Genomic DNA, 27,374 nt, shown 5'->3' with positions numbered 1-27,374 from the left:
CAGTTATAAATAAAACCAATATTAGACATTATAAAATAGACATTCACATACAGGTTTTTGTGTGAACAGTAGTTTTTTGTTTTTTGTTTTTATTTTTTTTAACACTGATTGGAGGATTTGTTGAGCTCCCGGCACGCTGGAGGAAGCCTAGAGCCTCCCTTGGTCTGAACAGTAGTTCAGTAGTTTTAATTTCTCTTTTTTGTTGTTTGTTTTTTGTTTTGTTTTGTTTTGTTAGTTTTCGTTTCTCTTGGTAAATACCAAAAAGTGGGGCTGTAAGGTTATATGATAAGTGTATATTTAACTTTATAAAATAACAAACTGTTTTCCAAAGTGGCTGTACTATTTTTCATTTTCACCAACAGTGAACAATTACATTATAGCCTTGGCCAGTATTTGATACCAGGTTTTCTGAATTTTGGACATTTTTATAGGTGTGTAGTTATAGTAAGAAAGTTTTAATTTGCATTTATAATTAATGTGGCCTAATAAGTAATGACTATTAATATGGTGGATTATAGTAATTGATTTTAGAATGTTGAGTGAGCCTTACATTCCTGGGATTAAATTTTCTTAGCCATGATGTGCTGTCCTTTTGACACATTGTTGGATTCAGCTTGCTAAAAAAATTTTTTTTAAGATTTTTTTTTTATTCATTAGAGAGAGAGAGAAGGGAGCACAAGCAGAGGGGAGGACAAAGGGAGAGGGAGAATTAAACTCCCTGCTGAGCTGAGAGCCCAATGTGGGTCTCCATCCCAGGACCCTGGAGATCATGACCTGATTCAAAGGCAAACGCTTAACCATCTGAGCCACCCAGGCATCCCTCAGCTTGCTAATACTTTGTTGAGAATTTTGTGCCTGTGTTTATGAAGGATGTTGGTCTATAATAATAGTTCGGTGTTGTTTTTGGCTCTTCCCTCTCTCATTATCCCAAATTCTGTCGATAGTTGTCTGCTCCATTTCGTTCTCTCCATCCTTATCTCTTACTTGATATCCTAACTGGTTCTTCGTCTAGAGTCTCCTAAAATAAAAACATTTTAATGGTTCTCATTGCTATTATATTAGGGTCTGAACAGAAAACAGCTAGCACACTCATTATTTATAATGGTGTGAGCAGTAAAGGAAACAAACCTTGGGACGCCTGGGTGGCTCGGTTGGTTGAGTGTCTGCTTTCAGCTCAGAGCATGATCCCAGTCCAGGGATCGAGTCCCTCATCGGGCTCCCTTCGAGGAGCCTACTTCTCCCTCTGCCTATGTCTCTGCCTCTCTGTGTGTGTCTCAGGAATAAATAAATAAAAATATATTTTTTTAAAAAGGGAAGCAAATCTCCAAGGGATGATGGAGCACCCAGGGACTGGCTATAGCTGGTAGTCCGTGTTACCATCTCAGGCACAATCGGAAAAGGATGGGGATACCAGAACCATGTACTGGCAGAGAAAAGGCAGAGAATAAATAAATTCATCCATCCATTTATCTCTCTCTTGCTCTCTGATCTCCTCCTGGTGCTTCCCATTGGCTGAACCCAATGGGAACCTTAGAGCCTTAGTAATTGGCCTTCTGACTCCTTAGAGAGCAGGGCAGAGAGGGGATCAGGTGGGGAAGGTGGGCCACACCAAGCATATAATCATACCCACCTATAAAAGTCCAAACTCTAGACTAGCACTTGGTGCCACTAGCTCTGACTCCTTCACACCTTTCTGACTTGTTGCCCCCAAAATTTGGGCTGGTTTTTTTTTTTTCCATCCTTTTGTCTGCACAGTCTTCCTAATAGGCCCTCAATAAAGGTGTGATGTATGATCAGCATTGGTTTGAGTGGTGGATCTGAGGCAGGCACTTGCCAAGCCAGACAACAGAATGAACTTTTCCTGGCTCATGCTTAGCACAAAAGAATGAAAGAAGAGTTGTTACACACGTACAAAACCTCTGTTTTTAAAGAGGCTCAGGGAAGCTAAGTAACCTGCCCAGGGTTTCACAATTGATTATGGCAGCTCTGTCATATACAGCCAGCTACAGAACCCTAAAAAAGTTACCTAGCCTCTCTGAGCTGGTGTATCTTCATCTGCAGAATGGGATTGTGTGGACTTAGATATACTTATGTTGCACTAAACATTGTTTAGCCTATTGCACTTCAGTGCGTTTTAGCTCAGATTATTATCTTCATATTCCTACACATTTTTTTTTTCAAGATTTTACTTACTAGCCTAGGGAGAGTACAAGCTGGGAGCAGGGACAGAAGAGGGAGAAGAATCTCTGCTGAGTAGGGAACCTGATGCAGGGCTCAGTCCCAGGACCCTGGGATCATGAACTAAGGCAAAGGCAGACACTTAACTGACTGAGCCACCCAGGTGCCCCTCCTACACTGCTTCTGAAGAGGAGACCTCTAAGTCAGAGAAATCTTTTCTAAAAGGCTGTATGCGGGCAGCCCGGGTGGCTCAGCAGTTTAGTGCCACCTTTGGCCCGGGGTGTGATCCTGGAGACCCGGGATCGAGTTCCGCATCAGGTTCCCTGCATGGAGCCTGCTTCTCCCTCTGCCTGTGTTTCTGCTTCTCTCTGTGTTTCTCATGGATAAATCAATGAAATCTTTAAAATAAATAAAAGGCTGTATGCAGTGACTTACTATGGGCTAGGCCCTGTTATAAATGCCTTACAGATACTAACTCATTTAATCCTTAACTCCTCTGTGAGATAGATACAACTGTCCCCATTTTATAGATGAGGAAACAGAAGCACAGAATGATTAAAAAACTTACCTGAGGTTACCTAGCTGCTAAGTGGTAGAGCCAGGACTTGAGCCAGGCGAAGTGGCTGCAGACTCTATGCCTCTAACCTCTGCTATCTTCCCCATAGCTTTAAAAGTGTATATAGCCAATCCTGTCAGGGCAATTTCCACCCTTTATTCCTGACCAGTATCTGGCGTTTGGAGTGCATATGAACTAGGCAGGACTGACTTTGTGGAGATCTTTGGAGGATATGAAAGATATATATATATACAAGGGCAGGGAGTAAGGAAATTTGGAGGGTTAGAAAGGATAGTCACTGAAATAAGGGAAACCAGCTCTGCCTGCTTGAACAGGAAAAACCTAGTGATCAAGCCTGCCTAGCTTCATGCCATCTGGCTTCCTCAGAGCCCAGCTGATGCCCCTTTATGAGTGTTGTTGAAGCTGCCCTTTAAGTCACTGTCAGTAAAACAGATTATTGAAATGTCTTCTAATCCATTCTGTTGTTTTAAGCCACCAATGCAAACATATACCCAAATATAACTAGAGCATGAAGAAATGAGGTGAGAGAGAGGAAGAAGAGTGCCCTGAGCATGAATTTAGAGCATGGACAACTTTGCTTATTATAGTTGCTGTGTGTCACTCTGGCCCTTATAGCTTTTGGTAATTAATAACCCACAAAACTTATGCAGAAGCTTACTTGTCTAGTGCTACGAATTTGAGACTCTCAAGCTCCTGGAATATCAATGATTTGTAAGTAGCCAAAACAAAAACAAAACTGCAAATGCAGAAGGTGACCAAAATAGCTGAAGTGGAGAAGTCCAGGACCTGATAATTATAGAAGATACTATGCGACTGACCTCTTTCTAACTAGAAAGGAAGTCAGTAAAGGCAGAATTATCAGCAAAGAGGAAAAAGACATAGCTGAGAGTCCACAGACATTATTCATTATTATTAGAAAGAATGATGATTAAGATAAAACCTAATGGTGGATTGTAGGGGGCAAGCCAAGATCCAGTGTTCCAGAAAATAGAGATAGGAAGGCAGAAAGCTGACAAGGGTCTCAAGTTAGAGGCAGCTCAAGTCATGCTTATTTCAGTGGTTCACAAAGGCACAGGTATCCTTCAGATAGTGCCAAGCAGCACAGGATGTGCTGAGCTATATCGGCAAACCAACCAGTAAGAAAGACACGTAGGTTATATACTACATATAGAGTATCTATACTAGAAGCAAAAGAGATGCTTGATCTGAAAATGAAATTAAGAAAATAATTTCAGGGGCACCCAGGTGGCTCAGTCGGTTGAGCATCCAACTCTTGATTTCAGCTTAGGTCATGATCTCAGAGTTGTGGGATTAAGCCCTGGGTTGACCTCCCTGCTCACTGGGGAGTCTGCTGCTCTCTGCCTCTCTACCTTTCCCTCTGCCCCTCCTCCTGTATGAAACACTCTCTCTCTTTCTAAAATAAATGAGTAAATCTTTTTAAGAAAAAAAAAAAACACAATTCCATTTACAATAGCATCAAACAAATACTTAGAAATAAATTTAACAGGGACGCCTGGGTGGCTCAGTGGTTGAGCATCTGCCTTTGGTTCAGGTCGTGATCCCAGGGTCCTGGGATCAAGTCTTGCATTGGGCTCCCCGCAGGTACCCTGCTTTTCCCTCTGCCAGCCTCTCTCATGAATAAATAAAATCTTTTTTTTTTTTTTAAAGGAGGATAAGTAGAAAACTAAGGGACTATGAAGTATTTATAAAATTATTACTTAAAATGGTACAGACCCAGCGGGAAACAATATGGTGGTTCTTCAAAAAATAAAAAATCTACCATATGATCTAGCAATTTTACTTCCAGATATGAACCTAAAAGAATTGAAAGCAGTATTTTTTTTTTTAAGATTGTATTTATCTATTCATGAGAGACACAGAGAGAGACAGTGACACAAGCAGAGGGAGAAGCAGGCTCTACGCAAGGAGCCCAGTGTGGGACTTGATCCTGGAACTCCAGGATCACACCCATAGCCAAAGGCAGACGCTCAACCGGTGAGCCACCCAGGCATCCTGAAAGCAGAGTCTCAAAAGAGGGGTGGGGTGGCAGGGTCTCGAAGAGATATTTGAATACCCATATTCATAGCATTATTTACAGTAGCTAAAACATGGAAGCAACCTGGGTGTGTACAGAATAATGTATACAGCATATTTTGGTATATGGTATATACATGGAATATTTTTTTACCTTAAAAGGGGAGGAAATTCTGACACATGTTACCACATAGATGAACCTTGAGGACATTATGCTAGTGAAATAAGCCAATCACAAAAAGATGAATACTGTATGATTCCCCTTCTGCAAGGTACCTGGCATAGTCAGATTCATAGCAACAGCAAGCCTGGCTGGCTCTGTCAGTAGGGCGTGTGTGACTCGTGATCTTGGAGTCATGAGTTCAACCCCAGGTTGAGTGTAGAGATTACTTAAAATCTATGTGTATATATTTTAAAAACAATGAGGGATCCCTGGGTGGCGCAGCGGTTTAGCGCCTGCCTTTGGCCCAGGGCACAATCCTGGAGACCCGGGATCGAATCCCATGTCAGGCTCCCGGTGCATGGAGCCTGCTTCTCCCTCTGCCTGTGTCTCTGCCTCTCTCTCTCTCACTGTGTGCCTATCATAAATAAAAAAATAAAAAAAATAAAATAAAAAAAAAGAGAAAATAGAATGGTGGTTCCCAGGGGCTTGTGAGGGTTGACAAGAGAAGCTAGTGTTTAATGGGCAGAGAGTTTTAGTTTTGCAAGATGAAAAGAATTTTGGAGGTAGATGGTGGTAATGGTTGCACAATATGAGTGTACTTCATATCACTGAACCTGTACACATAAAAATGGTTAAGATGGTAAACTTTATGTGTATTTTACCACACACCAAAAATGAATTTAACTTTAAAAAGAAAGTGATAGTGAACAGAGCCTCATCCCTATAGTCTTATGCAGGGGGTCTGGAATTGCCAACACATAACACATTCAGAGGAGGACTACTGAATTAGAAGATGGGCTGCTGTATGGGGAAACCAGATACCCTAAGCACACCTTAAATCTTATCCTGGTTTCCAAGACAACTTTTGTTTAATGTTCTTTATTTTATTTTTTAAGATTGTATTTATTCATTAGAAAGAAGGAGTACAAGCTGGAGGGCGGGGGCAGAAGAAGAGGGAGAAGCAGAATCTTCGCTGAACAGGGAGCCTGACCCGGGCCTCAATCCCAGGACCCGGGGATCATGACCTGAGCCAACTAGGCACCCTTTTATTTCATTTAATAACCTTTGTGATCAGAAGTAAAAACTCTACAATTAGATATATTCATTGTAGAAAATTTGGTGAAAGTTTGAAAAACAGGGGATACCTGGGTGGCTCAGCGGTTTGGTGCCTGCCTTCGGCCCAGGGTGTGATCCTGGAGTCCCGGGATCGAGTCCCATGTTGGGCTCCCGGCATGGAGCCTGCTTCTCCCTGGGCCTGTGTCTCTGCTTTCTCTGTGTGTGTCTCTCTTGAATAAATAAATAAAATCTTTAAAAAAAAAAAAAAAAGTTTGAAAAACAAAAATCATCCATAATCCCATCAACCTGAGTAATTGTTAAGAAATTCAGGTGTATTCTGGTCCTTCTAATGTCATGTGTGGAATATGTTTACAGATAATATTATAGATCTTCCATATTTTTCATTCATATATACTTCTTTTGTGCTTTAAAGACGTGAATATCATACTTCACCTCTTGTTTCGTCTTTCTCCTTTTCAATGAATATATGGTGATGTCTTGCAGGTCATCAAGGGCATTCTACCCCCTGTGATTTTCAGTGGCTTTACAGTGCTGTTTATCTTACTCATTACTGTTATTAGACATCTAGATTGTTTCCCAGTTTTTCACTTATCACAGCCTATGTTGGAGTGAATATCTTTATACAGAACATAACATTTTAAACTCGCTGTTATTGTTGTTGCCAGTTCGGTGAGTCACACAAACATTAAGTAACAAAACAGGGATTTGAACTCAGCTTTCCTCGTTTTTCATTCTTCCACCTTCCAGTAGGTGGATATTGCTAATGTCCTTGAGTCACTGTGAGAAAAGCTTTTGCGGGTTTTCATTTTAGAGCAGTATTTCATTTGTGCTTTGTGGCAGAGAACTTACTGCTTCCAAATAAGTCTAGAAGGGTAGCCTCAGCTGAGTGTGCCATCCACTAACAGCCAATATAATGCTTGCTGTTCCAGGAGCCATGTTTGACCAGTACTGTGGGAAAATCGTATTCATGTTGGAGGCTCTTGTGAGGAGATGAGTTGGTGAACAGAGAAGCTGGCATGAAGATGCTCCCAGGAGTGGGTGTATTTGGGACCGGCAGCTCTGCCCGGGTTTTGGTTCCGCTACTGAGGGCAGAAGGGTTCACCGTGGAGGCCCTGTGGGGAAAGACTGAGGAGGAGGCAAAACAGCTTGCCGAGGAGATGAACATCACCTTCTACACCAGCCGGACCGACGATGTCTTGCTACATCAAGACGTGGACCTTGTGTGCATCAATATCCCCCCTCCACTCACCCGGCAAATATCTGTGAAGGCTTTAGGTATGGACAGTCAGAGCAGGGGCAGGGTGTGTCTCCCCCTGGGTGGGCCTTGCGTGTCACTGCTCTCCTCTGTGCTGGAGAGGGCACGTGGCGGGGGCGGGGGGGGCGGGGTGTACAGCTATGGGAAGAAACGATCCAGCCTTCCTCACCCCCATAAGTAACTCCCTGAGCAAAAATTAAGCAAACCCTTAAGAGTTGGCCTATCCTAGGGGCTAGAGATCATCAGGTCATGCAATGTGGTGCTCGATTTGGCAGCACATAGACATTTCATGCAATGTAAAGTTGGCCTGTTTGAAGTCAGAATTCAGAGACTTGGGCAGTAGGAAATTGATTGTGACTGATGTGTTTGTTCTTCCATTTCCGTGGCACATAGCACCTCAGAGGGAAGACGAGGGTGTGTAGCAAGGCTGCCATTTCCCATGTTTTGTCAGTCTTTTGCTACATTGAGTACACACCCTTCCTGCCAAATTTTGCAATCTTGTGTGCCACAAGGCAGGAAGGCTCTCTGACAATGCTGGGCTCCTCTGATGGTCCACAGGACTGCCTGCTTGCATCTCTGCCCCCTTGGGAAGCAGTAGACAGGGCTTACTGAGCTGTTCTGCAGTTCTTGTTGGGCTTCTCTGCCCTGTCAAATGGAGGTGACGTTTTCTCTTTTTCTTATATTAATCAGAATCTAATAAGAAAACAAGCCAGTAAATATTCATCTAGCAGTTTTTTTTTTTTTTTTAAGATTGATTTATTCATGATAGAGAGAGAGAGTCAGAGACACAGGCAGAGGGAGAAGCAGGCTCCATGCCAGGATCCTCTATTTGTTTGTATTTATTTATTTATTTATTTATTTATTTATTTATTTATTTATTTATTATTTTTTTAAAGATTTTATTTATTGGGGATCCCTGGGTGGCTCAGCGGTTTGGTGCCTGCCTTTGGCCCAGGATGCAATCCTGGAGTCCCGGGATCGAGTTCCGCATCGGGCTCCTGGCATGGAGCCTGCTTCTCCCTCCTCCTGTGTCTCTGCCCTCCCCCCATGTCTATCATAAATAAATCTTTAAAATATATATATTTTTTTTATTTATTTATTTACTTATTTATTGAGACACAGAGAGAGAGAGGCAGAGACACAGGCAGAGGGAGAAGCAGACTCCATGCAGGGAACCCAACATGGGACTCAATCCCAGGTCTCCAGGATCACACCCGGGCTGCAGGCGGCGCTAAACCGCTGTGCCACCGGGGCCGCCCTATTTGTTTGTTTTTAATGCCTTCTCTGTGCCAGGCACTGTCCTGTCCTGACGTCACTCTGTACATTATTTAAAGCAATGTTGGACCAGAGCCCTCCCTGCCTTCAGATTTCACAGTTTAATTGAGACTGAAGATCACACACATTACAAAGTAAATGAGAAAAAACTTAGGTAACAATTCAGGTAGCATATAATTAATTGACAGAGGTTGATTTATGTAAGGTGATAGTCACAAAATATTTCTCTGATGCGTTCTGATGCAATCCATGCCCAGGAACTGGTATGGCAGGCTTGATCACTCCTCCTGGCCACTACTGTGGTGGTGAGTCCTAGCCTCTGCCTATCTCCCTTTTTCTGAGGAGAAAAGGATGTCTCACTGACCCAGCGTGTTGGTAAAGATAAATATTCATTGGAGTGATCAAGAACATGAGTCTGTCTGGTTATTGATTTGGGGGCATGTACATTTTAGCCAAAAATTAGAGATGGTTTGTCTCCTTCAGAGAGCAGTCTCTTAAGAGTGTGTGACGCTGGAGTTATTCACTAGTCACTAGATTCTTAGGAGGGCAGGTAATGGCTTTCAGATTTAGTTTAGAATTGGCCTAAGTTTAACAGAGAGGACTAGTGCAAGGGGGATCAAGCTACAGTGGTCATTTGATTTTTTGCCATCCCTGTGGCATGAATGCAGGCTGGTGAGGCCAGGTATATCCAGAGTTCTAGAGGCTCTCTGTCTTAGATTTTAGGGTTCCCATAGAAACCATCACCAAACTGTGTATGAAACAGAAAGAGGAAACTCCAGGGTTCTTTGGCCAAAACCCTGCTGTTTTCTGGTTCCTGGTACAGGAAAGCGCTAGACTTGATTTTCATGTAAACAGGAAGGACAGGGATGACCAGAGACTTCTGGGATCTTATGTCCCAGCCCTTTGTGAAACAGGGTCATCTGTCTTCTCTCAGCATCTCTGTTGTCAGGAGGTACAGGGTATGAGTGAGAGTCCTTGGTCTATTGTAGGCACATGATCCCAGGGCCAGATTGGTGGGTTTGGGAGAGCTCATGTCAGCTGGACCTTTCTTCAGGTATTGCTCACTCAAACCCCAAAAGAGTTACTGAGCATATTGTGACCATGAAATTCACTCTCTGTGTGCTTTCATTTTTTCCTTTTTTTTTAAGATGTATTCATTTATTTGAGAGAGAGCACATGGGTGGGGGAAGGAGCAAAGGGAGGAAAAGAATCCCAGACTGAGCCCTACACAGGGCTCAGTCTCATGACCAATGAGATCATGACCAGAGCTGAAATCAAGAGTCAGATGCTTAACCGACTGCACCACGCAGGCACCCCTCATTTTTTTTTTTTTTATTTGAGAATTCTCACTTGACTTAAGCACATGTAAAAAAAAAAAAAAAAAAATGGCCATGAGTACTCCTCCAGTTTTCTCAAAGTACTGGGTGTGAGTGTAGGAATTGCTGTAGGCAGAACACCATACTGAATTTTACATCAGGCCCTACTTCTTTTCTTTTCTTTCTTTTTTTTTTTTTTTTAGGTTTTGTTTATTTATTTATTTATGTACATCTTTATACCCAGTGTGGGGCTCAGACTCTCAACCCAGAGATCAAGAATGGCACACTCCACCCACCGACCCAGCCAGGTGCTTCGACATCAGACCCCACATCTTTTTTCTATCCCTTTTAAACTCTCTGAACTCCTGTTAAATAGGCATCTCAAGGCCCCCTTTGGCCTTTCTAGCATGATTTATGACTGCCTCCAAGTGCTGACCAAGAAAGACATTGGCATCATAACACAAGGGATTTTCTGTTGTTTGAAGCAAAAGAGCAGATTGAAGTTAAATTCATTTTATTCTTTAAGAATTTTTTTTTTTTAAGGGGGTGCCCAGGTAGTTCAGTGGCTTAGCGCCGCCTTCAGCCCAGGGCCTGATCCTGGAGACCCGGGATTGAGTCCCACATCAGGCTCCCTGCATGGAGCCTGCTTCTCCCTCTGCCTGTGTCTCTGTCTGTCTGTCTCTGTGTGTGTGTGTGTGTGTGTGTGTGTGTGTGTCTCATGAATAAATAGATAAAATCTTTATTTAAATCTTTATTTTTAAAAAAATAAGTTTTTTTTTTTTTTTTTGTCTCCCTGTTATTGGGTCTGTGTCTCTTGTTTTTCATTAAGGATATAGGCTAGATGCTTCGTTTTGGCAGGGAGTAGTACACCTAGGTGACTCAGTTGGTTGTGTGTCCAACTCTTGGTTTCGGCTCAGGTCATGATCTGGTGGTCTTGAGATCAAACCCTGCATCAGGCTCTGCATGTAGCAGGGAATCTGCTCCAGATTCTCTGTCTCCCTCTGCCTTCTGCGCTCTCTCCCACCCCCCACCCTTGACCCCGCACATGTGCATGCTTTTTCTCTCAAATAAATAAATCTTAAAACAAATTATTTTTTTAAATTTTTCTTATTTTTTAAAAAAGATTTTATTTTTATTTATTTTATTTTTATGTTGAGACAGAGAGAGCACAGAGGGAGAGGGAGAAGTAGACTGCGCGCTGAGCAGAGAGCCAGACATGGGGCTCTATGCAGGACCCTGAGATCGTGACCCAAGCTGAAGGCAGATGCTTAACCGACTGAGCCACCCAGGTGCATTTGTGTTTGAAGAAGACTTCTGGGTTGTCCTGACACACAATAGGGAACCACTGGTCTAATCCAACATCTTCCTTTTCAGTTAAAGAAGCCGAGGCCCAGGAACATTAAGGTTGCATCTCACTAAGTCTCAGTGCTGTAGGAAAAATTGTATTTTCCTTGGCTTGTTACATCTTTAGATGTTACTTCACTTGTGAGGCCATAAAGATTGTTTCTTGCCTTCACTCTTATTGGTTATTTCCTAAAATAAATGATTGAACTTCGCCTCCAGGGGTGACCATTTCATTTCACAGCTCTTTCTGTGGCATCTTATTTTCTACCTTTGTTTGACTTTTTTTTTTTCATCTTCTTTTGCTCCAATGTCATCCTTAAAGCTTGCCTATGGGTTCCTTACAGGAGAGAGAGGGACCCTAAAAGTTTTATTTCTCAGTTTAGAAGTGGTTCAGAAAAGATGTGTTTTAGTGTGCAAAACATCCCCACATTTTTGCTACAGTTAAAAGTTTTCTTAAATCTGTCACTAACAGGTAGGTTTCTGTGCCCAATTCTTGGCAGTTCGTGTGCTTCATTAGAAAAGCACTGAATTTCCCAACTCTTTCCCAAGGGCTTATAAGATAATAAGAGGTTATTCCTCAAAAAAAAAAAAATCTAACCCAAATAATTTAATCTCTGGAACACTGGTCCCTGGGGATTTCTCTGACCCTAAGGTCAGGTTCCTGGTATATGTTCTCATTTTACTGTTTATGTCATCTTTATTGCATTTACCACAAGTGCAGTTTTACATGTATTTATATGATAATTTGATTAATGGCTATCTCTCCCACTAAACTATAAGTTCTCTGAAAGTAAAGACCAAAGCCAATGCTGTATTCCCAGTGCTTAGCACAGGGCCTGGCACACAAATTCTACTCATGCAAGCCCAGTCTGGTGGTATGACCTAGGTGCTAACAGTAGGACCAGTAACAGAGAGAGAGTAGGCAAGAATGATTCAGTCATGGGACGCCTGGGTGGCTCAGCAGTTGAACATCTGTGTTTGGCTCAGGACAGGATTCTGAGGTCCTGGGATTGAGTCCTGCATCAGGCTTCCTGCATGGAGCCTGCTTCTCCCTCTGCCTGTGTCTCTGCCTCTCTCTCTCTCTCTCTCTCTCTCTGTGTCTCTCATGAATAAATAAATAAATCTTTAAAAAAAAAATGATTCAGTCTTGTGGCTTTCAGACTTACTTTTCTAATAGCAGAACCTTTTTTATACCTCCTCCCCAAAGAAAGTAGACTTCCTGGATTTTGTAAAACATAAAAGTGGTACTCTTCCCAAGCTCCTTCTCCACCTGCTTCTTGAAATCTCTTTTCTCTAATCCCATGCCTTTGGATGGGCGGGTGCCATAGTCCTAGAGCTCTGAACCTGCGGTCTGTTAATAGGGAACAAAGAGAGGTCTCCTGGGGCACCTTCTCTGGGCCTCTGGTGCTCAAAGGCACTTTACTCCTGGGAAGTCTGGGGAATAGGAGTTTAAGAAAGGGTTGCAGCTTGGGGATCCCTGGGTGGCTCAGCAGTTTGGCGCCTGCCTTCCGCCCAGGGCATGATCCTGGAGACCCTGGATCAAGTCCCACATCAGGCTCCCTGCGTGGAGCCTGCTTCTCCCTCTGCCTGTGTCTCTGCCTCTGTCTCTCTCTCTCTCTCTCTGTGTCTCTCATGAATAAATAAAATCTTGAAAAAAGAAAGAAAGGGTTGCAGCTTGAAATTTGTTGACACTCCAAAAAATCTGAGCTAATAAGCACTTAGCATCCATGCTTTTTTCCCACTCCTAAAACAAAAAGCAGTTCCAGGCTTCTCTAATCTCTCCTTTGGCTTCCTGGCAGGAGTGCTAGATAACTTAAATAAATACGTCTTTCTGGGCAACCCAGGTTTTCTCAAGTTAGAGATCATGTGCAGTTGGCCTGTGGGAGCCTATTTAACTCAAGATGGCCTTTAGCTCCTAAACAGATAATGCCACTGGGGCCTAAGTTCAAAAGCATTTCTATTGTTTGGGCTCAAGAAGGGAGGTCTTTCCCCCTTCCCTGACGTCTCTTGGCATGAAACAGATTTCTTATCCTGGTTTCACCAAATTCCCAGCAGCCACAGAGGTTCTTCCCGTCCCCCCCCCCCCACCTCCTCTCAGCCCCATGCTGCTGTGTCCACCCCAATCCCTGCAATGAATCGTTCACAGCAGGTAGTTTCTGGGTTGGCCAGAGCTGCAGCCCTCAGATGGAGTGTTTGTATTTGAGAGTCTAATTTCCTCATTATTCCCCTGGTCAGCCATTAATGTTCTGCAGCCAAGTGGCAAAATTGTCACCCAGTATTGTGATTCTCCAGTCCCTAATCCTAAAATCCCACATGTGTAAGGAAGCTTTGGAGACTATCCAAGAGCAGATCATGATAACAATCAGGGGCTACTCCTGGCAGGGCCCCCTCCTGCCAGACCTGAGTACAAGACATCTCCCTTTGTTTTACACCTCCACCCTACATCCGTAGCGGTATAACATAGGACTTCAATTTGAACCACCCCAAGTTCACAGGAGTATCCTAAGTGTTGGTGTCTTGTGACTACTCATACCCTCATAAACTTTCATCTTAAAACATGGAGTATCGATCCTTTCTGCTTCCTAATATGGAAGCTGCACAGTCTTCTAGTTCTCTATTTTCAGGGCTTTTTCTAGCCTTGTTTTGCTCTCTCAGTACATCCCAGCTACAGTATACTCAGAACAGTCATGAGGGCAAAAGGGATATTTTATTCCCTCTCCCCTCCTACTAGAGCTAAACATTTTCTAACCTTTTGACTACACTAACTTGTTGGACCAGAGAGTAATCTTTAGGAAATCTTATAGCCCTTTCTGCAGTTACAACTGAGAGCACAAAGCCCATCCCCTAGAATACAGAATAGATACTTTTGCTGGTGATCTAATAAATGTATGAAAGTACATAGGCCTGTTTGTCTCTCCAGCCCACATATATCAAGCAGTGTTCTCTGGAGAAACAGATGAAGGTATCTAGAGAGAGGGAGAAGCTTATTTTAAGGAATCAGCTCGTGTGATTGTAGAAGCTGACAAATCTGAAGTCTGTAGGGCAAGACAACAGGATGGAAATTCCAGCAAGAGTTGATGTTGTAGGGATGCCTGGGTGGCTCAGTGGTTGAGCACCTGCCTTCTCAGGGTGTGATCCCCGGGGTCCTGGGATTGAGTCCCACATGCGGCTTCCTGCAGGGAGCCTGCTTCTCCCTCTGCCTGTGTTTCTGCCTCTCTCTGTCTCTCATGAATAAATAAATCTTAAAAAAAAACAAAAGTTGATGTTGCAGACTTGCATCTGGAAGCAGAATTCCTTCCTCTCCACAGAACCTCAGTCTTTTTTCCTAAGGCCTTTAACCGATTAGGATGAGGCCCACCCAGATTATGGAAGGTGACCTGACATACTCCAAATCTACTTTTTTTTTAAAAAAAAAAAAAAAAGATGTGGGATCCCTGGGTGGCGCAGCGGTTTGGCGCCTGCCTTTGGCCCAGGGCGCGATCCTGGAGACCCGGGATCGAATCCCACGTCGGGCTCCCGGTGCATGGAGCCTGCTTCTCCCTCTGCCTGTGTCTCTGCCTCTCTCTCTCTCTCTGTGACTATCATAAATAAATAAAAATTTTAAAAAAAAGATGTTATTTATTTATTCATTCAAGACACAGAAGCAGAGACACTGGCAGAGGGAGAAGCAGGCTTCTCGCAGGTTGCTCAATGTGGGACTCAATCCTAGGACCAGGAGATGCCCTGAGCCAAAGGCAGACACTCAACCACAGAGCCACTCAAGCGTCCCAAAATCTACTTGTTTAAATGCTAATCACACCTGAAAAATACCTTTCCAGCAGTGTCCAGACATATTTGATGGACACCACAGCCTAGCCAGCTTAGCACATAAAATTACCTATCATACCTCCTCTGTTTACTTCCCATTCCTAGTTTGCACCTTCTGCTTCTACTCCTTTCATTTTTCCTTAAGAATTTACTCGTCTTTCTCCAACCTGTAATTTGTTCTCCAGTCCCAGTCACGGGACACCATCTTTATCCAAACCATTGCCTTTGCTCTTATCCGAGGCCACCATCTGATAATAGGCTTTTGAGAGTTCATCTACCCTCAAGGAAAGATCCTCCCCCCTGTGTGAATCTCTTGGAACTTTGAGATCTTCCAGTGTGTTTTGTGGTGTGTTTTGTTCTCAGGTATCGGGAAGAATGTGGTTTGTGAGAAGGCAGCAACCTCAGTAGATGCCTTCCGGATGGTGACAGCCTCCCGCTACTATCCACAGCTGATGAGCCTGGTGGGGAACGTGCTGCGCTTCCTGCCTGCCTTCGTGCGCATGAAGCAGCTGATCGCGGAGCACTACGTGGGCGCAGTGATGATCTGTGACGCCCGCATCTACTCAGGCAGCCTGCTCAGCCCCAACTACGGCTGGATCTGTGACGAACTCATGGGCGGCGGGGGTCTACATACCATGGGCACCTACATTGTGGACCTGCTGACCCACCTGACCGGCCGGAGAGCAGAGAAGGTGCATGGGCTCCTCAAGACCTTTGTGAGGCAGAATGCGGCCATCCGTGGCATTCGGCACGTCACCAGTGATGACTTCTGCTTCTTCCAGATGCTCATGGGTGGGGGTGTATGCAGCACAGTAACCCTTAACTTCAACATGCCAGGAGCCTTTGTGCACGAGGTCATGGTAGTGGGCTCCGCAGGACGTCTTGTTGCCCGAGGAGCTGACCTCTACGGGCAGAAGAACTCTGCCACACAAGAGGAGCTGCTCCTGAGGGACTCGTTGGCTGTGGGTGCGGGGCTGCCCGAGCAGGGGCCCCAGGATGTCCCACTGCTCTACCTGAAGGGCATGGTCTACATGGTACAGGCCCTGCGCCAGTCCTTCCAGGGGCAGGGGGACCGCCGCACGTGGGACCACACCCCTGTCTCCATGGCCGCCTCCTTCGAGGATGGGCTGTACATGCAGAGTGTGGTGGACGCCATCAAACGGTCGAGCAGATCCGGGGAGTGGGAGGCTGTGGAGGTGCTGACGGAAGAACCCGACACCAACCAGAACCTGTGTGAGGCACTCCAACGGAATAATCTGTGAGCCTGCACGTGGGCTCCCTGTCACGGGACAGAGGGGCCGGGGAGGGACCCGAAGCCGAGACGGGAGGGCTTGGCCACAGCACAGACCATGTCTTTCATTTCACCAGTCACCTGGGCAGGGTCCAGGTCAAGCCCCCTCCAATGCTCAGTTACTCCTCAGACTTGCAGGGTGGTGATGGAGCTGAGGGCCACACAGCGTACCCCGGGTGGAGCAGTCCCCCGGTTTCTGCATAGTTGTGCTGGTGAGCAGAGCCAGCAAGGGTTTAACCTGGAGGCTGCTTTAGCCTATTTGTGGTCCTAACTAGGTGAGGAAGCGAAGCAAGGACCCAGCTTGGCTGATTCCTCGGGCCTGAGGAGAAATGACAAGAAGCCTTGCTCTCCTGCCCTTCCTGGGGTAGGGCATCTCAGGAATGGTGAGGGCATCGAGTCATCCCTCAGGGATCTGCACCTGCCCTCCTTCCCATATGACCAGGCCCTTCCAGCCCTTAGGCTGCCCCTTCCCTGGCAGAGAGGAGGAATTCTTCATTAGGTAACCTCTCAGGGGCTGTTGACCAAGGGCAAAAGGCCCATTATTTGGCAGTGAGGAGATAGGGAGAGTTCTGGAATATCTGATAAATGTTAATAAATAAATCAGAAAGTCTGACACTATGTTATGTGGTTGTTGTTTGTTTGGTAAATTGGATTTCTTTATCAATGAAAGGCTTGTTTATTGTTGTAGATTGTTCATATTTTTCTCTTTCCTTGGGGCTCCACAGCAGCTCTGGCCTGCTCTGCATCCATCTCAGTCTAGTGGGCTTATTCCCTTCCGCCTGAATCCCAGGAGCCCTCCAAGGAAAAGGAAATCTTTTCTCAGAGAACAGGACTTGAGACCTCCTAGTGGGGGCCTGTCTTGCCTGCCATCTCTGGGAGATAGGGAGGGAGAGTTGGGGACCTCCCTGGGCTGGAGGCCACGAAGAAATCTGTTCTTGAAACCATGGATTTGGCTCTGGGGAGCTCTGGCCAGGAGACGTGAGGAGCGGTCCCAGGAAGCCTGAATGAGACGAACTAGAGGAAAACTCCACATGTTGCCCCAATTTGCCTGGCCCAGACAGCTGGCCACCAGCCGTGCTTTTAGGAAGTGTTCTACACTGGGACTGCTTTTTAACCGCCTCAGAGGTGAGGTTGGTGCGGGGAGAGGACACCCGTGCCCCTTTGTTTCCTCCGCCAGCCTGCTGGGATTAGGCCTAGCCTGAACTCCTCCCTTCTCCCAACTTCCCTCCCTCTTCCTTGCCCTGGGCTCCTTGCCAGAGAAAGAAAGGCTTGGGGAAGTCTCCCTCTTCCTCTTGGCATCTTTCTAGAAATCACCAGGCTGATTTTCCTGTGTGTTGTCCTGGTTTTTAAACCTTGTCCTTGTGAGACAAAATAATAGCTGGTGTTGGGGAGTGTGCTTATTATTGCATGTTACCTGCCCCTCCAGCCCCCCGAGACCATTTCCAAACCGCTCTGTGGGGTACTACTATTCTCATTATTCAGATCAGAAAACTGAGGCAGGGAGGGGCAAAGTTACTCCCTCCTATAACTTATAAGTGATGGAGCCACGAAGGAGCCTGGTCAGGGTCATCTGACTACAAGAGCCTGACCCTGAACTACTCTCCCCAGCACTTGCAGATCTCAGAGACTGAGCGTCCAGGTGCTGCCGTCTGCACTCAGGGTCCTATCCACGTTACTGCCTTCTCTCTGCAGCAGGAATCTCCGCTGGGCCTCAGCTAGGAGGTGGACTGCAGAGAGAGCCTGCAAGGTACGATGCTGGTAGAATTTAGAAAGAGGCTGCTTGGGGCACCTGGGTGGCTCAGTCAGTTGAGTGTGGGACACTTTGTCCTCAGCTCAGGTCTTGAGCTCAGGATCATGAGTTCAAGCCCCACATTGGGCTCCATGCTGGGCCAGGAGCCTACTTAAAAAAAAAAAAAAAAGAAAAATTAAAAAAAGGAAGGAAGGAAATAGGCTGCTCTTTTCCTCCTGAGGTGATCAGATCAGCTCTAGGTCAGTCCCTCTGTGTTTCTAGGATGATGGGATCCCTCCTAAATTGGGGGATTTACTAAGAAAGTACATGTGTCCATCATACATGACTCGCTCCTAATTAAGAGCCATCCAGGTTACTGACCCACAGTGGCACTTAGGTTCATAGGGCTCTACAGCAACCTCCTTTTTCACAAAGACAGGTTTCCCAGAAGTCCCAGGGCAGGTTGCGGTGGGCTGGGTGCAGAGCTACTATTGTGAGGACCCTGAGGTTCCTTGTTGGTACTCCCCAGAGTCTAGGTCCATGGCCATCCTTCAGACATCTTCACCATCATATATGTCTTGGGTTGGTCCCAGGGAGGAGATGCACCTTGAAATAGCCCAGATGCCTGTGGCGAAGGAAGCCTTCAGGGTTCTGGTCCTTAGGGGTGACTGTGCCTGCATGTGGATCCAGGCTTGTCCTGCAGCGCCCCCTCCTGGAAGAAGACAACATCACCTCCCTAGACCTGATCCCCTAAATCTCAGGATCCTCCTTGAGTCAGAGTAAGTTTTTCCAAGTCACTGAAAATGCAGTTCGCTTTTCCTCTCTGTGAGAGCAACTAGAAAAGAACTTCCAAAATACCTATTGCTTATTTCTCAACCCCCAACCAAATGTAGGCCTCATATTTACCCAATCATCAGTCCAACCCAGCAGTGTCCTCACCTCCCTGTCCCCAGACTCCCTCATTTTGCTCTTCTGACTCCTTCCCAAGTGACCTCTCCAAAATGCCAGGCCAAGATGTCCTTGCCTACACCCCCTCTCATCACTCCCAGAACTGCCCAACCTGGTTTCCTGATGGCCATGCCTCTGCGTCAGCCATGCTAAATGGTCCTCCTGCATGGGGCTGACATCTTTCACATAAGCAAGGCTTTTTCCTGGCATATCCTCTTCTTGGAAGGCCACCCAACTTTCCTAGAGGACTCCCTCACCCTGCTTGGACAAACCTGTCAGGAAATAGACCTGTGAATGTAGATCAGTTCTTCCTTTGGTGATTACTATTTCTATGTCACCTGTTGGAAGAGAGAAACAGCTTCCTTGTCAGTACTGGCCTGGCTCACACCTCCAGCCCTGGAGACCTGTACATAGAAAGCAGATGTTCGGTCTTCTTGGGTCAGGCCTTAACCAGAGTTCTCAGGTCCACACATCTCCAGGGTTCAGGAAAGGACAGTGTGTCCCTGGCACCCAGGGTGTGATCTTATGCAACGCCACTTCTCTCAAGGCCTCTGCTTCCCCAGCCATTAACTGAGTCAGCCAACCGGTTACCTTTTTTTTTTTTTTTTTTAAGATTTTGATTTTTTTTAAAAGATTTATTCATGAAAGAGGCGAAAGAGGCAGAGACATAGGCAGAGGGAGAAGCAGGTGCAGGGAGCCTGATGTGGGACTCACAGTCCCAGGACCTGGGATCATGCCCTGAGCCAAAGGCAGATGTTCAACCACTGAGCCACCCAGACGTCCCTATTTATTTGAGAGAGAGCACAGGAGGGGTGAGGGGCAGAGGGAGAGGGACAAGCAGACTCCCCACTGAGCAGGGAGCCCAACACGGGGCTCAATCCCAGGACTCAGATCATGATCTGAACCGAAGGCAGATGCTCAACCGACTGAGTCACTCAGGTGCCCCCAAACTCAGTTAAGAGCCCTTTACCTCTGAAAAGTCCTGGAGAATCCATGCTCATCCCTATAGACAAGACTTGGTCTGCATAGTCCCTGTGGGGGATCTATCTTCTGGGTGGTCCAGTCACTACCCAAGGAAAAGCGTGGGCAGAAGTAATAAATGTCCGGACCCCATGGCTTGCCCTGTGGACTTGCCACCAGGCCAGGGAGCATCCAGGTGACCCCTAAAGGTGGAAGCAGCCTGGGATGACGCCCATTTTCTTCCTCCTTCCATCTAGGCCTGTCCATCCTATCTCTTCCAGTGATCTTGCCAGGCCATTATTTGAGGGGCCCCACACATGGTTCTGGACTTTGGATGGCCTCAGCCTTTCAGATCCTGACCTGTCCTCTGCAACCTCCTCAGCTCCCCACCTTGGTCTCCTTATCTTTGTGCCTTTTATGGGGACCCTCTGCTAGGTGGGTGCAATGCAATGACAAACGTTCACAGCCTAGTCCCCAAAACAGTTATAGCCCACAACAGCAGTAGTATGTAAATGCTATAGGGTAATACTGGGTGCTAGAAGCAGAGATCCCCCCAAGTCTTCAAGTTAAGAGTGCAATAGCCATGGGTAAAGAAATAAAAGGATTTTAGGCAGGGGAAGCCCACGTGCAGAGAGTAAAAGAAAGATATGGGGCACCCCAGGTGGCTCAGCGGTTTGGTGCCGCCTTCGGCCCAGGGTGTGATCCTGGAGACCTGGGATCGAATCCCATGTCGGGCCATTGCATGGAGCCTGCCTGTGTCTCTGCCTCTCTCTCTCTCTCTGTCTCTCATGAGTAAATAAATAAAATCTTTTTAAAAAATAATAAAGATAAAAATAATAATAATAAAGATATGGCTGGTCAGGAACTTATAAGAAACCACTTAAAAGTTTTAAGGCAGCTGAGGCAAGAGGAGCAAGCTGCTAGAAGGGAAGCAACACCATCGGGTTCAGGTGTGTGTGTGGCAGGATCACTGGGTGGATTGCTTGGGCAAAGGGCCACAAGCAGGGAGAGTAATGAGCTCTCACCTGAAGGTAAGAGTGTCCCAGGGCGGGAGTGCTGACCATGGGATCTTAGAGGCTCTCAGCCTAGAGGGTACATTCACCAGCCTTGGTGCCTGATTAGCTGGTAGGAGTAAAGAACCGGCAAAGAATAGGATGGAGCCCGGGGTGACCCCCAGGATTTTGGCTTGAACAGTGATGTAGATGAGACACAAGAAAAAAAAAAGCAGATTGGAGGGAGGAGAAGTTATTCATTTAATTTGGAAATCCCTATGTCTAAGGTAAATGAGGGACATTCAGAAGGACCAGGAGGCAGCAGGATATGAGGTTTCCAAAAAGGCCAAAGGCTGCCTCTTACGCAGCAGTTATCCAGTGGCTTGGCTGCAGGGCTCCAGGGAGAACACTCGAATCCACCACCCCACCCCACCCCCAGCTGCCAGGGAAAAGGCACCAATGCCTCTGTTAGGTCCACTTTGGGGGCAAAAACTGGTCCAGCTGTTGCCTCCAGTAAGTGGAAAGCAGTCTAAAAACACCACTCTTGGGACAGGCAAATGAACTCTGACACCTCAATGGGAGATCCCAAGTGTTGGACCCTCAAGGTCAGACCAAATGCAGGCCACTTCCCTAGGAAATGGAGCAAAGCCAAGCATCTGCTTCCTGTGACCTGACTGTCCCTTTTCTTTCTCTGCCCCAAGTTTCTCCTTACTACCTCCTTCTGCATCCCCACCATTACCCTGTCTGACCTTCAGGTTCACCTGAGGAGCCTTTAAATGCACAAAAGTAGGCCCTACTCCTGCAGATTCTGATTTGGTTAGGTCTGGGGTAGTACCCAAGAAGCTGTACTTTTGTTCACCCAAGTTCTTGGGTGATCCAGATGACCAGTCAGGCTTCAGACCCTGCACCCACCTTCCCAGCCTCTCTTCAGCCATCTTATTTGGAAAGTCACAAAGTCTCAGAAAAGGAAAAATGTTTATTTTCAGCAAGTCCAAGGTTCCAAGTAGGGAGAGGGACTAATTTACCTCCGTCCCCCAGGGCCTAAGGCTGCTGCTCTGATTCGGGCTTTGGAGATGGGGAGCCACCAATGGGGAAGGAGGCAGGAAAGTCACTTGTACTGAGGGGAGAGTGGAGGTACAAGTGGGGCAGCGCAAACACTCAGCATCCTGTTGATGTCCACCTGGGTTGATTTATCCACCTCAGCCTTGAGGCGGCCGCTGACCCCCAAGCTGGGCAAACAACCGGGCTCCTCTCCAACCTCCTCTCCCAGGGGAACCAGAGCATGGGTGGAAGACACAAATGTACTGGGGCAAGGCAAAGTGAGGCTTGAGGCCAGCTCACCTGCCACGGGCAGCAAGGCCTGCAGTTGCTCCACACCTGCTTCCTCGGGGATCAGGGCCAGCTCCAACTCAGGCTCCAGCTCTGCCTCAGCCTCCCTGTCCCCCTCCCCTGCCTGATTCAGCTCGGGATTGCAATAGTTGATGTACTGGTACAGGGGCCGCAGGCGCTGGGCCTTTCCTGCAAAGACCCAGGGCAGGGCAAGAGCTAGAACACCAAGCTGTGCCATGTCAGAGTTCCATCAGGCAGGAGGAAAAGGGGAGGCCCAGGGGCTGCCACTCACGCTCCAGCCCCAACGTCTCTGAAGGCGCAGACACTGTACTGGTCATTGCTGGGAGCACTGGAGCCCCCAGACTCTTGCGCTTCTTGGCTTTTTTGTGCTGTTTGGCAGATGGTAAGGGCTCACTCTGGCTACTTTCTGGCTCCTCCTTCTGCAACGGCAGGCCCTGTGGCATCTCCACTTCAACCCTAGGATGGGCTTGGTGGCTGGGCCCTGGAAAGCTGGGGGACAGGGGGCTAAGGAGCCGGCCTCCAGCTTTGGCTCCTTTGTCCTGACCATAGGGAATAGCCCTGTCTGTCCACCACCTGGCGCCCAGATTCTTGTGTGCTTCCTGGTCAGTGAGGCTCTGGGCCGGACAGAGGACTAGAGCTCCTGGGAGCTCAGTTCCCTGACAAGGCCTTGAGACTCCTCTGGCTGCCCACCCCGCTATGCCAGGGCCCTTCGGGAACAGAGGGAGTGAGTGACAGCGGTGACGGTGACGGGATGCCGAGGCACTGTGCAGGAGTGCAGGATTTAGGACCCCTGCTGGTGCGCCACCCCCACCGCGCCCCCGCCCAGCAGCTCGTCCCTCTGAAAGCCCCCTCACTTGACAGGCTTCCTCTTCGGACCGTGACTGGTCCTTACAACGGAGGCCGTGGGCCTGGGGCCTCTCTCCTCTAACGACTCCACCTCTAGCTTGAGCCTCTCTTCTTCCAGCCTGAGTTGTTCCTCCTGGAGCTCCGGCTCTGAGACTGGTCCTGCTGGGCCCTTGTCTTCACCCAGGGTCCGGCAGGCCTCATAGGCTGGTACCAGGCACCGGTCTGCCATCACTGGACACTAGAGGTGGCACATAGGTAACTGATCACCAGGCAAAGGATGCAGGGGATCAGTCATTAGACACCGGACAAACACCAAACGCAGACGAAGGGCACCAGCCCATGGCCCTCCCTGTCTGGGGAGCTTGTCCTGGCACTCAGGGGAGCGTCGCACGGAGTTTGGCCTCCTAGGGTGCCGCGGACAAGTGTTTGAAGACCACACAGCCTGATGGTCACCTCAGAGCTCTGAGCGTGGCCACCGGACGACTCCGAGAGCTGTGCCGGCCCCGCGGCGGTGCCCTCCGGGGCCCCGGGCCGCCTCTCGGCCCCTGCTGAGGCCATGGCTGCGAGGAGTCAGCGCCTCGACGGCTGCTTGCGGGGAGGAGGCGAGGGGCCGGCCCTGTGGACCTGGCGCTGGCCCCAGACACCCGCCGGCCACAGCAGCCCGCTGGGAAGGGCGCCTGACGGTGGCTCCTCTCCACCCTCAGCTGGAACTACAAGCCCCAGAAGGCTGTGCGCCAGGGGGCCTTGGCCCCTGACCTCAGGGACGGAAACTATTGTTACCTGGCAACAGCAAGCCCGTGGGGTTGCAGCAGCCGGCGGCAAAACTCCCCCCGCGTGTGGCGGGGAAGGGGTCGTGACCCGGGCAGGGAAGTGGGCTGGCAGCGGAGGCGGCGAGCGCTGGCGGGCAGCGGGAACGGAGGGCACCGCCGGGGTCAGGATCCCGGCCCCGCACCAGGGAGGAGGCGCGGGGCTGAGGACGCGGCCAGGGCCCGGAACCGCGGCGCCCAGCAGGCCTCGGCGCACCGTTGCAGGGCAGCGAAGGCGGTATGTGCGAGGGCCCGTCCCGCATCTCGGGGCCCATCCCTCCAGACCCTACGCTCTGCCCTGACTACTACCGGCGGCCGGCCTCGGGTGAGTGGGGGTCGGCGCGGCGGGGCGAGGCCCGAGCGAGCTTGGGCTCTGCTCCACCACTGAGCCCCGCGCTCCGCCCCGTCTGGCTTGTCAGCCCTAGGTCGCCTCGAGGGAAACGCGCTGAAGCTGGACCTGCTGACATCGGACCTTGACTTGGACGCCACCCCTCCGCGCGGCCCGCGCATGAATCCCGGAGCCAGACAGATTCTGGAGCGTGGCCGGAGTGGCGTCGGGGGCGTGCTGCTGCAGCTCAGGGGCATCTCCCTAGGCCCAGGAGCCTCTCCCAAGAGTAAGTTCGGACAGAAGGGGTAGCGCAGCGAGTAGGAAGTCAAAAGCGTTGCTTCTCCTTCCCAGATCTGGGCTCAGGCTTTGCCCCTCTGAGTGTCGTTTTCCCCAACTATAGAAGGACGGGGGAAATGCATTACTTCCTCCCTGGAGAGGACTTGACGTAGTTCCCGAGAACCCTAACTCAGCTTAATGAATTCATGCATCAGCGAAACATTGTCTGCTGAGTGCCCACTGCGTGCCTGCCCTATAGGTGAAGAGACGGATATGATATACAAAATGATTAATGATGTACTTCACAATAAAAATATAGAGAATAATCAGGGACAGAAGAAGATAATTACTATGTCAGGAAGGGAATAAGCAATGCCTTTGGAGAAAGTCAGGGAGAGGTCAGGGAGATCTTTCCGTAGGAGGGAGTGTGTGGGCCGGTTTGTCAACTAGTAGGAGTTGGATCTCCTGGACTGTATATAGGGTAGAGTCTGGCAACATCTTTTTCCCAGGGAAGGACCCTAAAGACCATGAGAAGGAGAACCTGAAGCGGATCAGGGAGATCCAGAGGCGTTTCCGGGAGCAGGAGCACAGCCGGGAGCAGGGCCAGCCCAGGCCCCTGAAGGCTCTGTGGCGCTCGCCCAAATATGATAAAGTGGAGTCCCGGGTCAAGGCCCAGCTGCAGGTACCTGCCTTGGAGAGCCAGAAGCATTGTTCATCTTGTTGACTGATAGGCAGTTATACTCAGATCCGAGTTACGGAGAGAGATAAAAATCACAGGGGACGAAGGTAACCAGGGCTAGGAAATAGAAGATTCTACTGCAGAGTCAGGCTGTGAGTTTCCTCAGAAGTGGTGATGGCTGGGTGCTCCTGAGAGGCAAGTAGGAATTAGGCAAGGGGAGACTGGAAGAGAACATTCTACTGAGATGGAACCTCACAGATAGAAGTCCTAAGACCAGAAGTAGCATGTGTAGTGGGATGTTGTGCACAGGGGAGAAGAGCATGAGGTGAGGCTAAGACATCAGCTGGACCCACATCCTAAAGGATCACATAATCCACTTTGTAACCTTTATTTCGAAGGGCAGTGAGATGGGCAGGGGGAGGGGTATGGTGGTGGGATTCTTAGGCAGATAGTAGTACCATTTCTCTATCCAGTCTTCAGAAGAAGGAGCAGGATTGAGAGAAAAGACAATAAGGTCATATGTAAATTTGTTGAAGCTGAAGCATTTGTGGGACTCCCAGGGGGTGGGCGTGTGTCCAGGAAGCAGATGGAGAGTCAGGTCTGGATCTGAGGACGGAGACCCAGGAGTTATTGAGGATTAGGCTGAGGACAGGGAGATGAGGGAAGGAACTCTGGATTTGAGTGCTTGGAGGCCAGCTGTGAGTGACCTTGGTGGGGACAGAGCCAGGAAGCTTGTCCAGGAAGGAGAGAAAAAGGGAATGGTAGCCAGAGCCACGACTGAGGTAGAATGAGGGGTGGTTCATTGTTTTCTTAAACATGTGAGAGGCCCACATACTTAAATGCTCATGGATAGAAGTGTTCTTTTCAAGGGGGAAGAGGCCCATAGGGCTGGAGATAGAGAAATGTCCTCACCGGCAGGAGCAGAAGCTTACTTGTGCAGTTGGCTTAAGACCCTGACATTAGCCTGACTGATTCCTCTGCTGTGCCTTGCCCTCCAGGAGCCCAGCCCTGCATCTGGAACAGAGCCTGCCCACTTCCTGCGGGCACACTCCCGCTGCGGCCCTGGGCTCCCACCCCCTCGTGTCCCCAGTCCTCAACTAACTCCAGCAGGCCCCAGTGCTAAGGTGAGAGGATGTGTGGGGGCCAGGAGGTAGGGCAGGGATCTTGAAGGGTTCAGGAGCATATCACAGTGCTATCTGCCCCATCATGCCATGTCCTGCAGGGGCCAAGCCTGGGTGTGGACTTCATTAGCCACAATGCCCGCGCTGCCAAGAGGGCCCCCCGGAGGCATTCCCGCTCACTGCAGGTCCTGGCACAAGTGCTAGAGCAGCAACGGCAAGCCCAAGAGCACTACAACGCCACGCAGAAGGGCCATGTGCCCCATTAGTAGGTCCCACTGCCCAACATCCAGGGTGAGGGGGACCTATGGAGGGTGGGAGACAACCTCTGCCCTCAGACCATCAACTCTGAGCCTGTGCATCTGCAGCTTGTTGGAACGCAGAGATCTGTGGCGACGGGAGGCTGAGGCCCGCCAGCATAGTCAGCCGGACCCTGCCATGCCCCCTGGCCACACTCGCATGCCGGAGAACCAGCGGCTAGAGACACTGAGCAATCTGCTCCAGAGTGAGTTCATGGGCAGGGGGTAGGGGTGGAATGGATGGGGAACCCAATGGGGACCGGTACCCCTGCCCAGCACTCACTGTTCCTGGCCCCCTTGTAGGCCAGAGCCAGTTGCTACGTGAGCTAGTGCTGCTGCCTGCTGGAGCCGACTCACTGAAGGCCCAGGGCCATCGTGCTGAGCTGGACCGGAAGCTGGCACAGGTAGAGGAAGCCATCAAGATCTTTTCTCGCCCCAAGGTTTTTGTGAAGATGGACGCCTGAGCCCTTTTATGGGGATAGTTATGGGGGGTCCTCACCAGGGATCGCCGCACGGTTGCAAAGGGCAGGATCAGGCCCCATTGTAGAATGGAGTCTGAAGACAGCAGCTGTGGGGTGGGCAGTATCCCTGGAGCACTCTTCCCAACCACTGGTTGTAGAAGGGTCAGCCCAGCCTCTTAACCCCTTTGTCAAAATTAAACCTTTTGTACACAGTGAGGTTTGTCTCCTTAAGAGCATTTCTTACCCTAGAAATGCCAAGCCTGGT

The 27,374-nt window shown here is 48.6% G+C and overlaps 3 protein-coding genes across 10 annotated transcripts in view; 2 read left to right on the top strand and 1 right to left on the bottom strand.

Moving 5' to 3' along the window:
• The window catches only part of GFOD2 (Gfo/Idh/MocA-like oxidoreductase domain containing 2), a 38,244-nt gene extending 21,309 nt beyond the window's left edge, over positions 1 to 16,935 (top strand). For all 4 annotated transcript variants that reach the window (XM_072816053.1, XM_072816056.1, XM_072816063.1 and 1 more), the window contains 2 exons: positions 6,959 to 7,304; positions 15,390 to 16,935. In XM_072816053.1, coding sequence (XP_072672154.1) covers positions 7,046 to 7,304; positions 15,390 to 16,288 — 1,158 coding nt within the window. In that variant the 5' untranslated portion in view covers positions 6,959 to 7,045 and the 3' untranslated portion in view covers positions 16,289 to 16,935. The remainder of the gene's footprint in view (positions 1 to 6,958; positions 7,305 to 15,389) is intronic.
• A 4,969-nt stretch (positions 16,936 to 21,904) lies between these two features.
• Positions 21,905 to 23,861, bottom strand: C3H16orf86 (chromosome 3 C16orf86 homolog). Of its 5 annotated transcripts, none has more exons than XM_072815524.1 (4): positions 23,596 to 23,861; positions 23,151 to 23,380; positions 22,568 to 22,800; positions 21,905 to 22,491 (listed from the first exon to the last, which is right to left on the bottom strand). In XM_072815524.1, the coding sequence occupies exons 1-4, from the start codon at positions 23,698 to 23,700 to the stop codon at positions 22,055 to 22,057; spliced, it is 1,005 nt and encodes a 334-aa protein (XP_072671625.1). In that variant the 5' UTR covers positions 23,701 to 23,861; the 3' UTR covers positions 21,905 to 22,054. The 5 variants fall into 5 exon arrangements, with proteins under 5 accessions (XP_072671625.1, XP_072671656.1, XP_072671638.1 ...); XM_072815555.1 differs by having other exon boundaries at positions 23,151 to 23,373; XM_072815537.1 differs by having other exon boundaries at positions 21,905 to 22,464; positions 23,596 to 23,859.
• A 48-nt stretch (positions 23,862 to 23,909) lies between these two features.
• ENKD1 (enkurin domain containing 1) lies at positions 23,910 to 27,325 on the top strand. Its single transcript, XM_072815514.1, has 7 exons — positions 23,910 to 24,273; positions 24,368 to 24,562; positions 25,062 to 25,234; positions 26,230 to 26,355; positions 26,454 to 26,617; positions 26,718 to 26,854; positions 26,952 to 27,325. Exons 1-7 carry the CDS (start codon positions 24,189 to 24,191, stop codon positions 27,110 to 27,112), a joined length of 1,041 nt encoding a protein of 346 aa, XP_072671615.1. The 5' UTR covers positions 23,910 to 24,188; the 3' UTR covers positions 27,113 to 27,325.
• The last annotated feature ends 49 nt before the right edge of the window (positions 27,326 to 27,374 follow it).

The sequence above is a fragment of the Canis lupus genome, chromosome 3 (assembly GCF_048164855.1).
Source record: "Canis lupus baileyi chromosome 3, mCanLup2.hap1, whole genome shotgun sequence".
Classification (NCBI taxonomy): domain Eukaryota; kingdom Metazoa; phylum Chordata; class Mammalia; order Carnivora; family Canidae; genus Canis; species Canis lupus.
The sequence above is the reverse complement of the archived record's forward strand: the minus strand, read 5'-3'. Positions and strand labels throughout refer to the sequence as shown.

Bases quoted from the DNA above. Each gene is read 5' to 3' on its own strand.
- ENKD1 (XM_072815514.1), top strand. From the start codon at position 24,189: ATGTGCGAGGGCCCGTCCCGCATCTCGGGGCCCATCCCTCCAGACCCT. The intron at 24,563-25,061 runs GTAAGTTCGGAC...TCTTTTTCCCAG, and splicing joins CCCAGGAGCCTCTCCCAAGA to GGAAGGACCCTAAAGACCAT. The intron at 25,235-26,229 runs GTACCTGCCTTG...CTTGCCCTCCAG, and splicing joins GGGTCAAGGCCCAGCTGCAG to GAGCCCAGCCCTGCATCTGG.
- C3H16orf86 (XM_072815524.1), bottom strand. From the start codon at position 23,700: ATGGCCTCAGCAGGGGCCGAGAGGCGGCCCGGGGCCCCGGAGGGCACC. The intron at 23,381-23,595 runs GTGACCATCAGG...TGCCACCTCTAG, and splicing joins GCCACGCTCAGAGCTCTGAG to TGTCCAGTGATGGCAGACCG. The intron at 22,492-22,567 runs GTGAGTGGCAGC...TTGGTGTTCTAG, and splicing joins AGAGACGTTGGGGCTGGAGC to CTCTTGCCCTGCCCTGGGTC.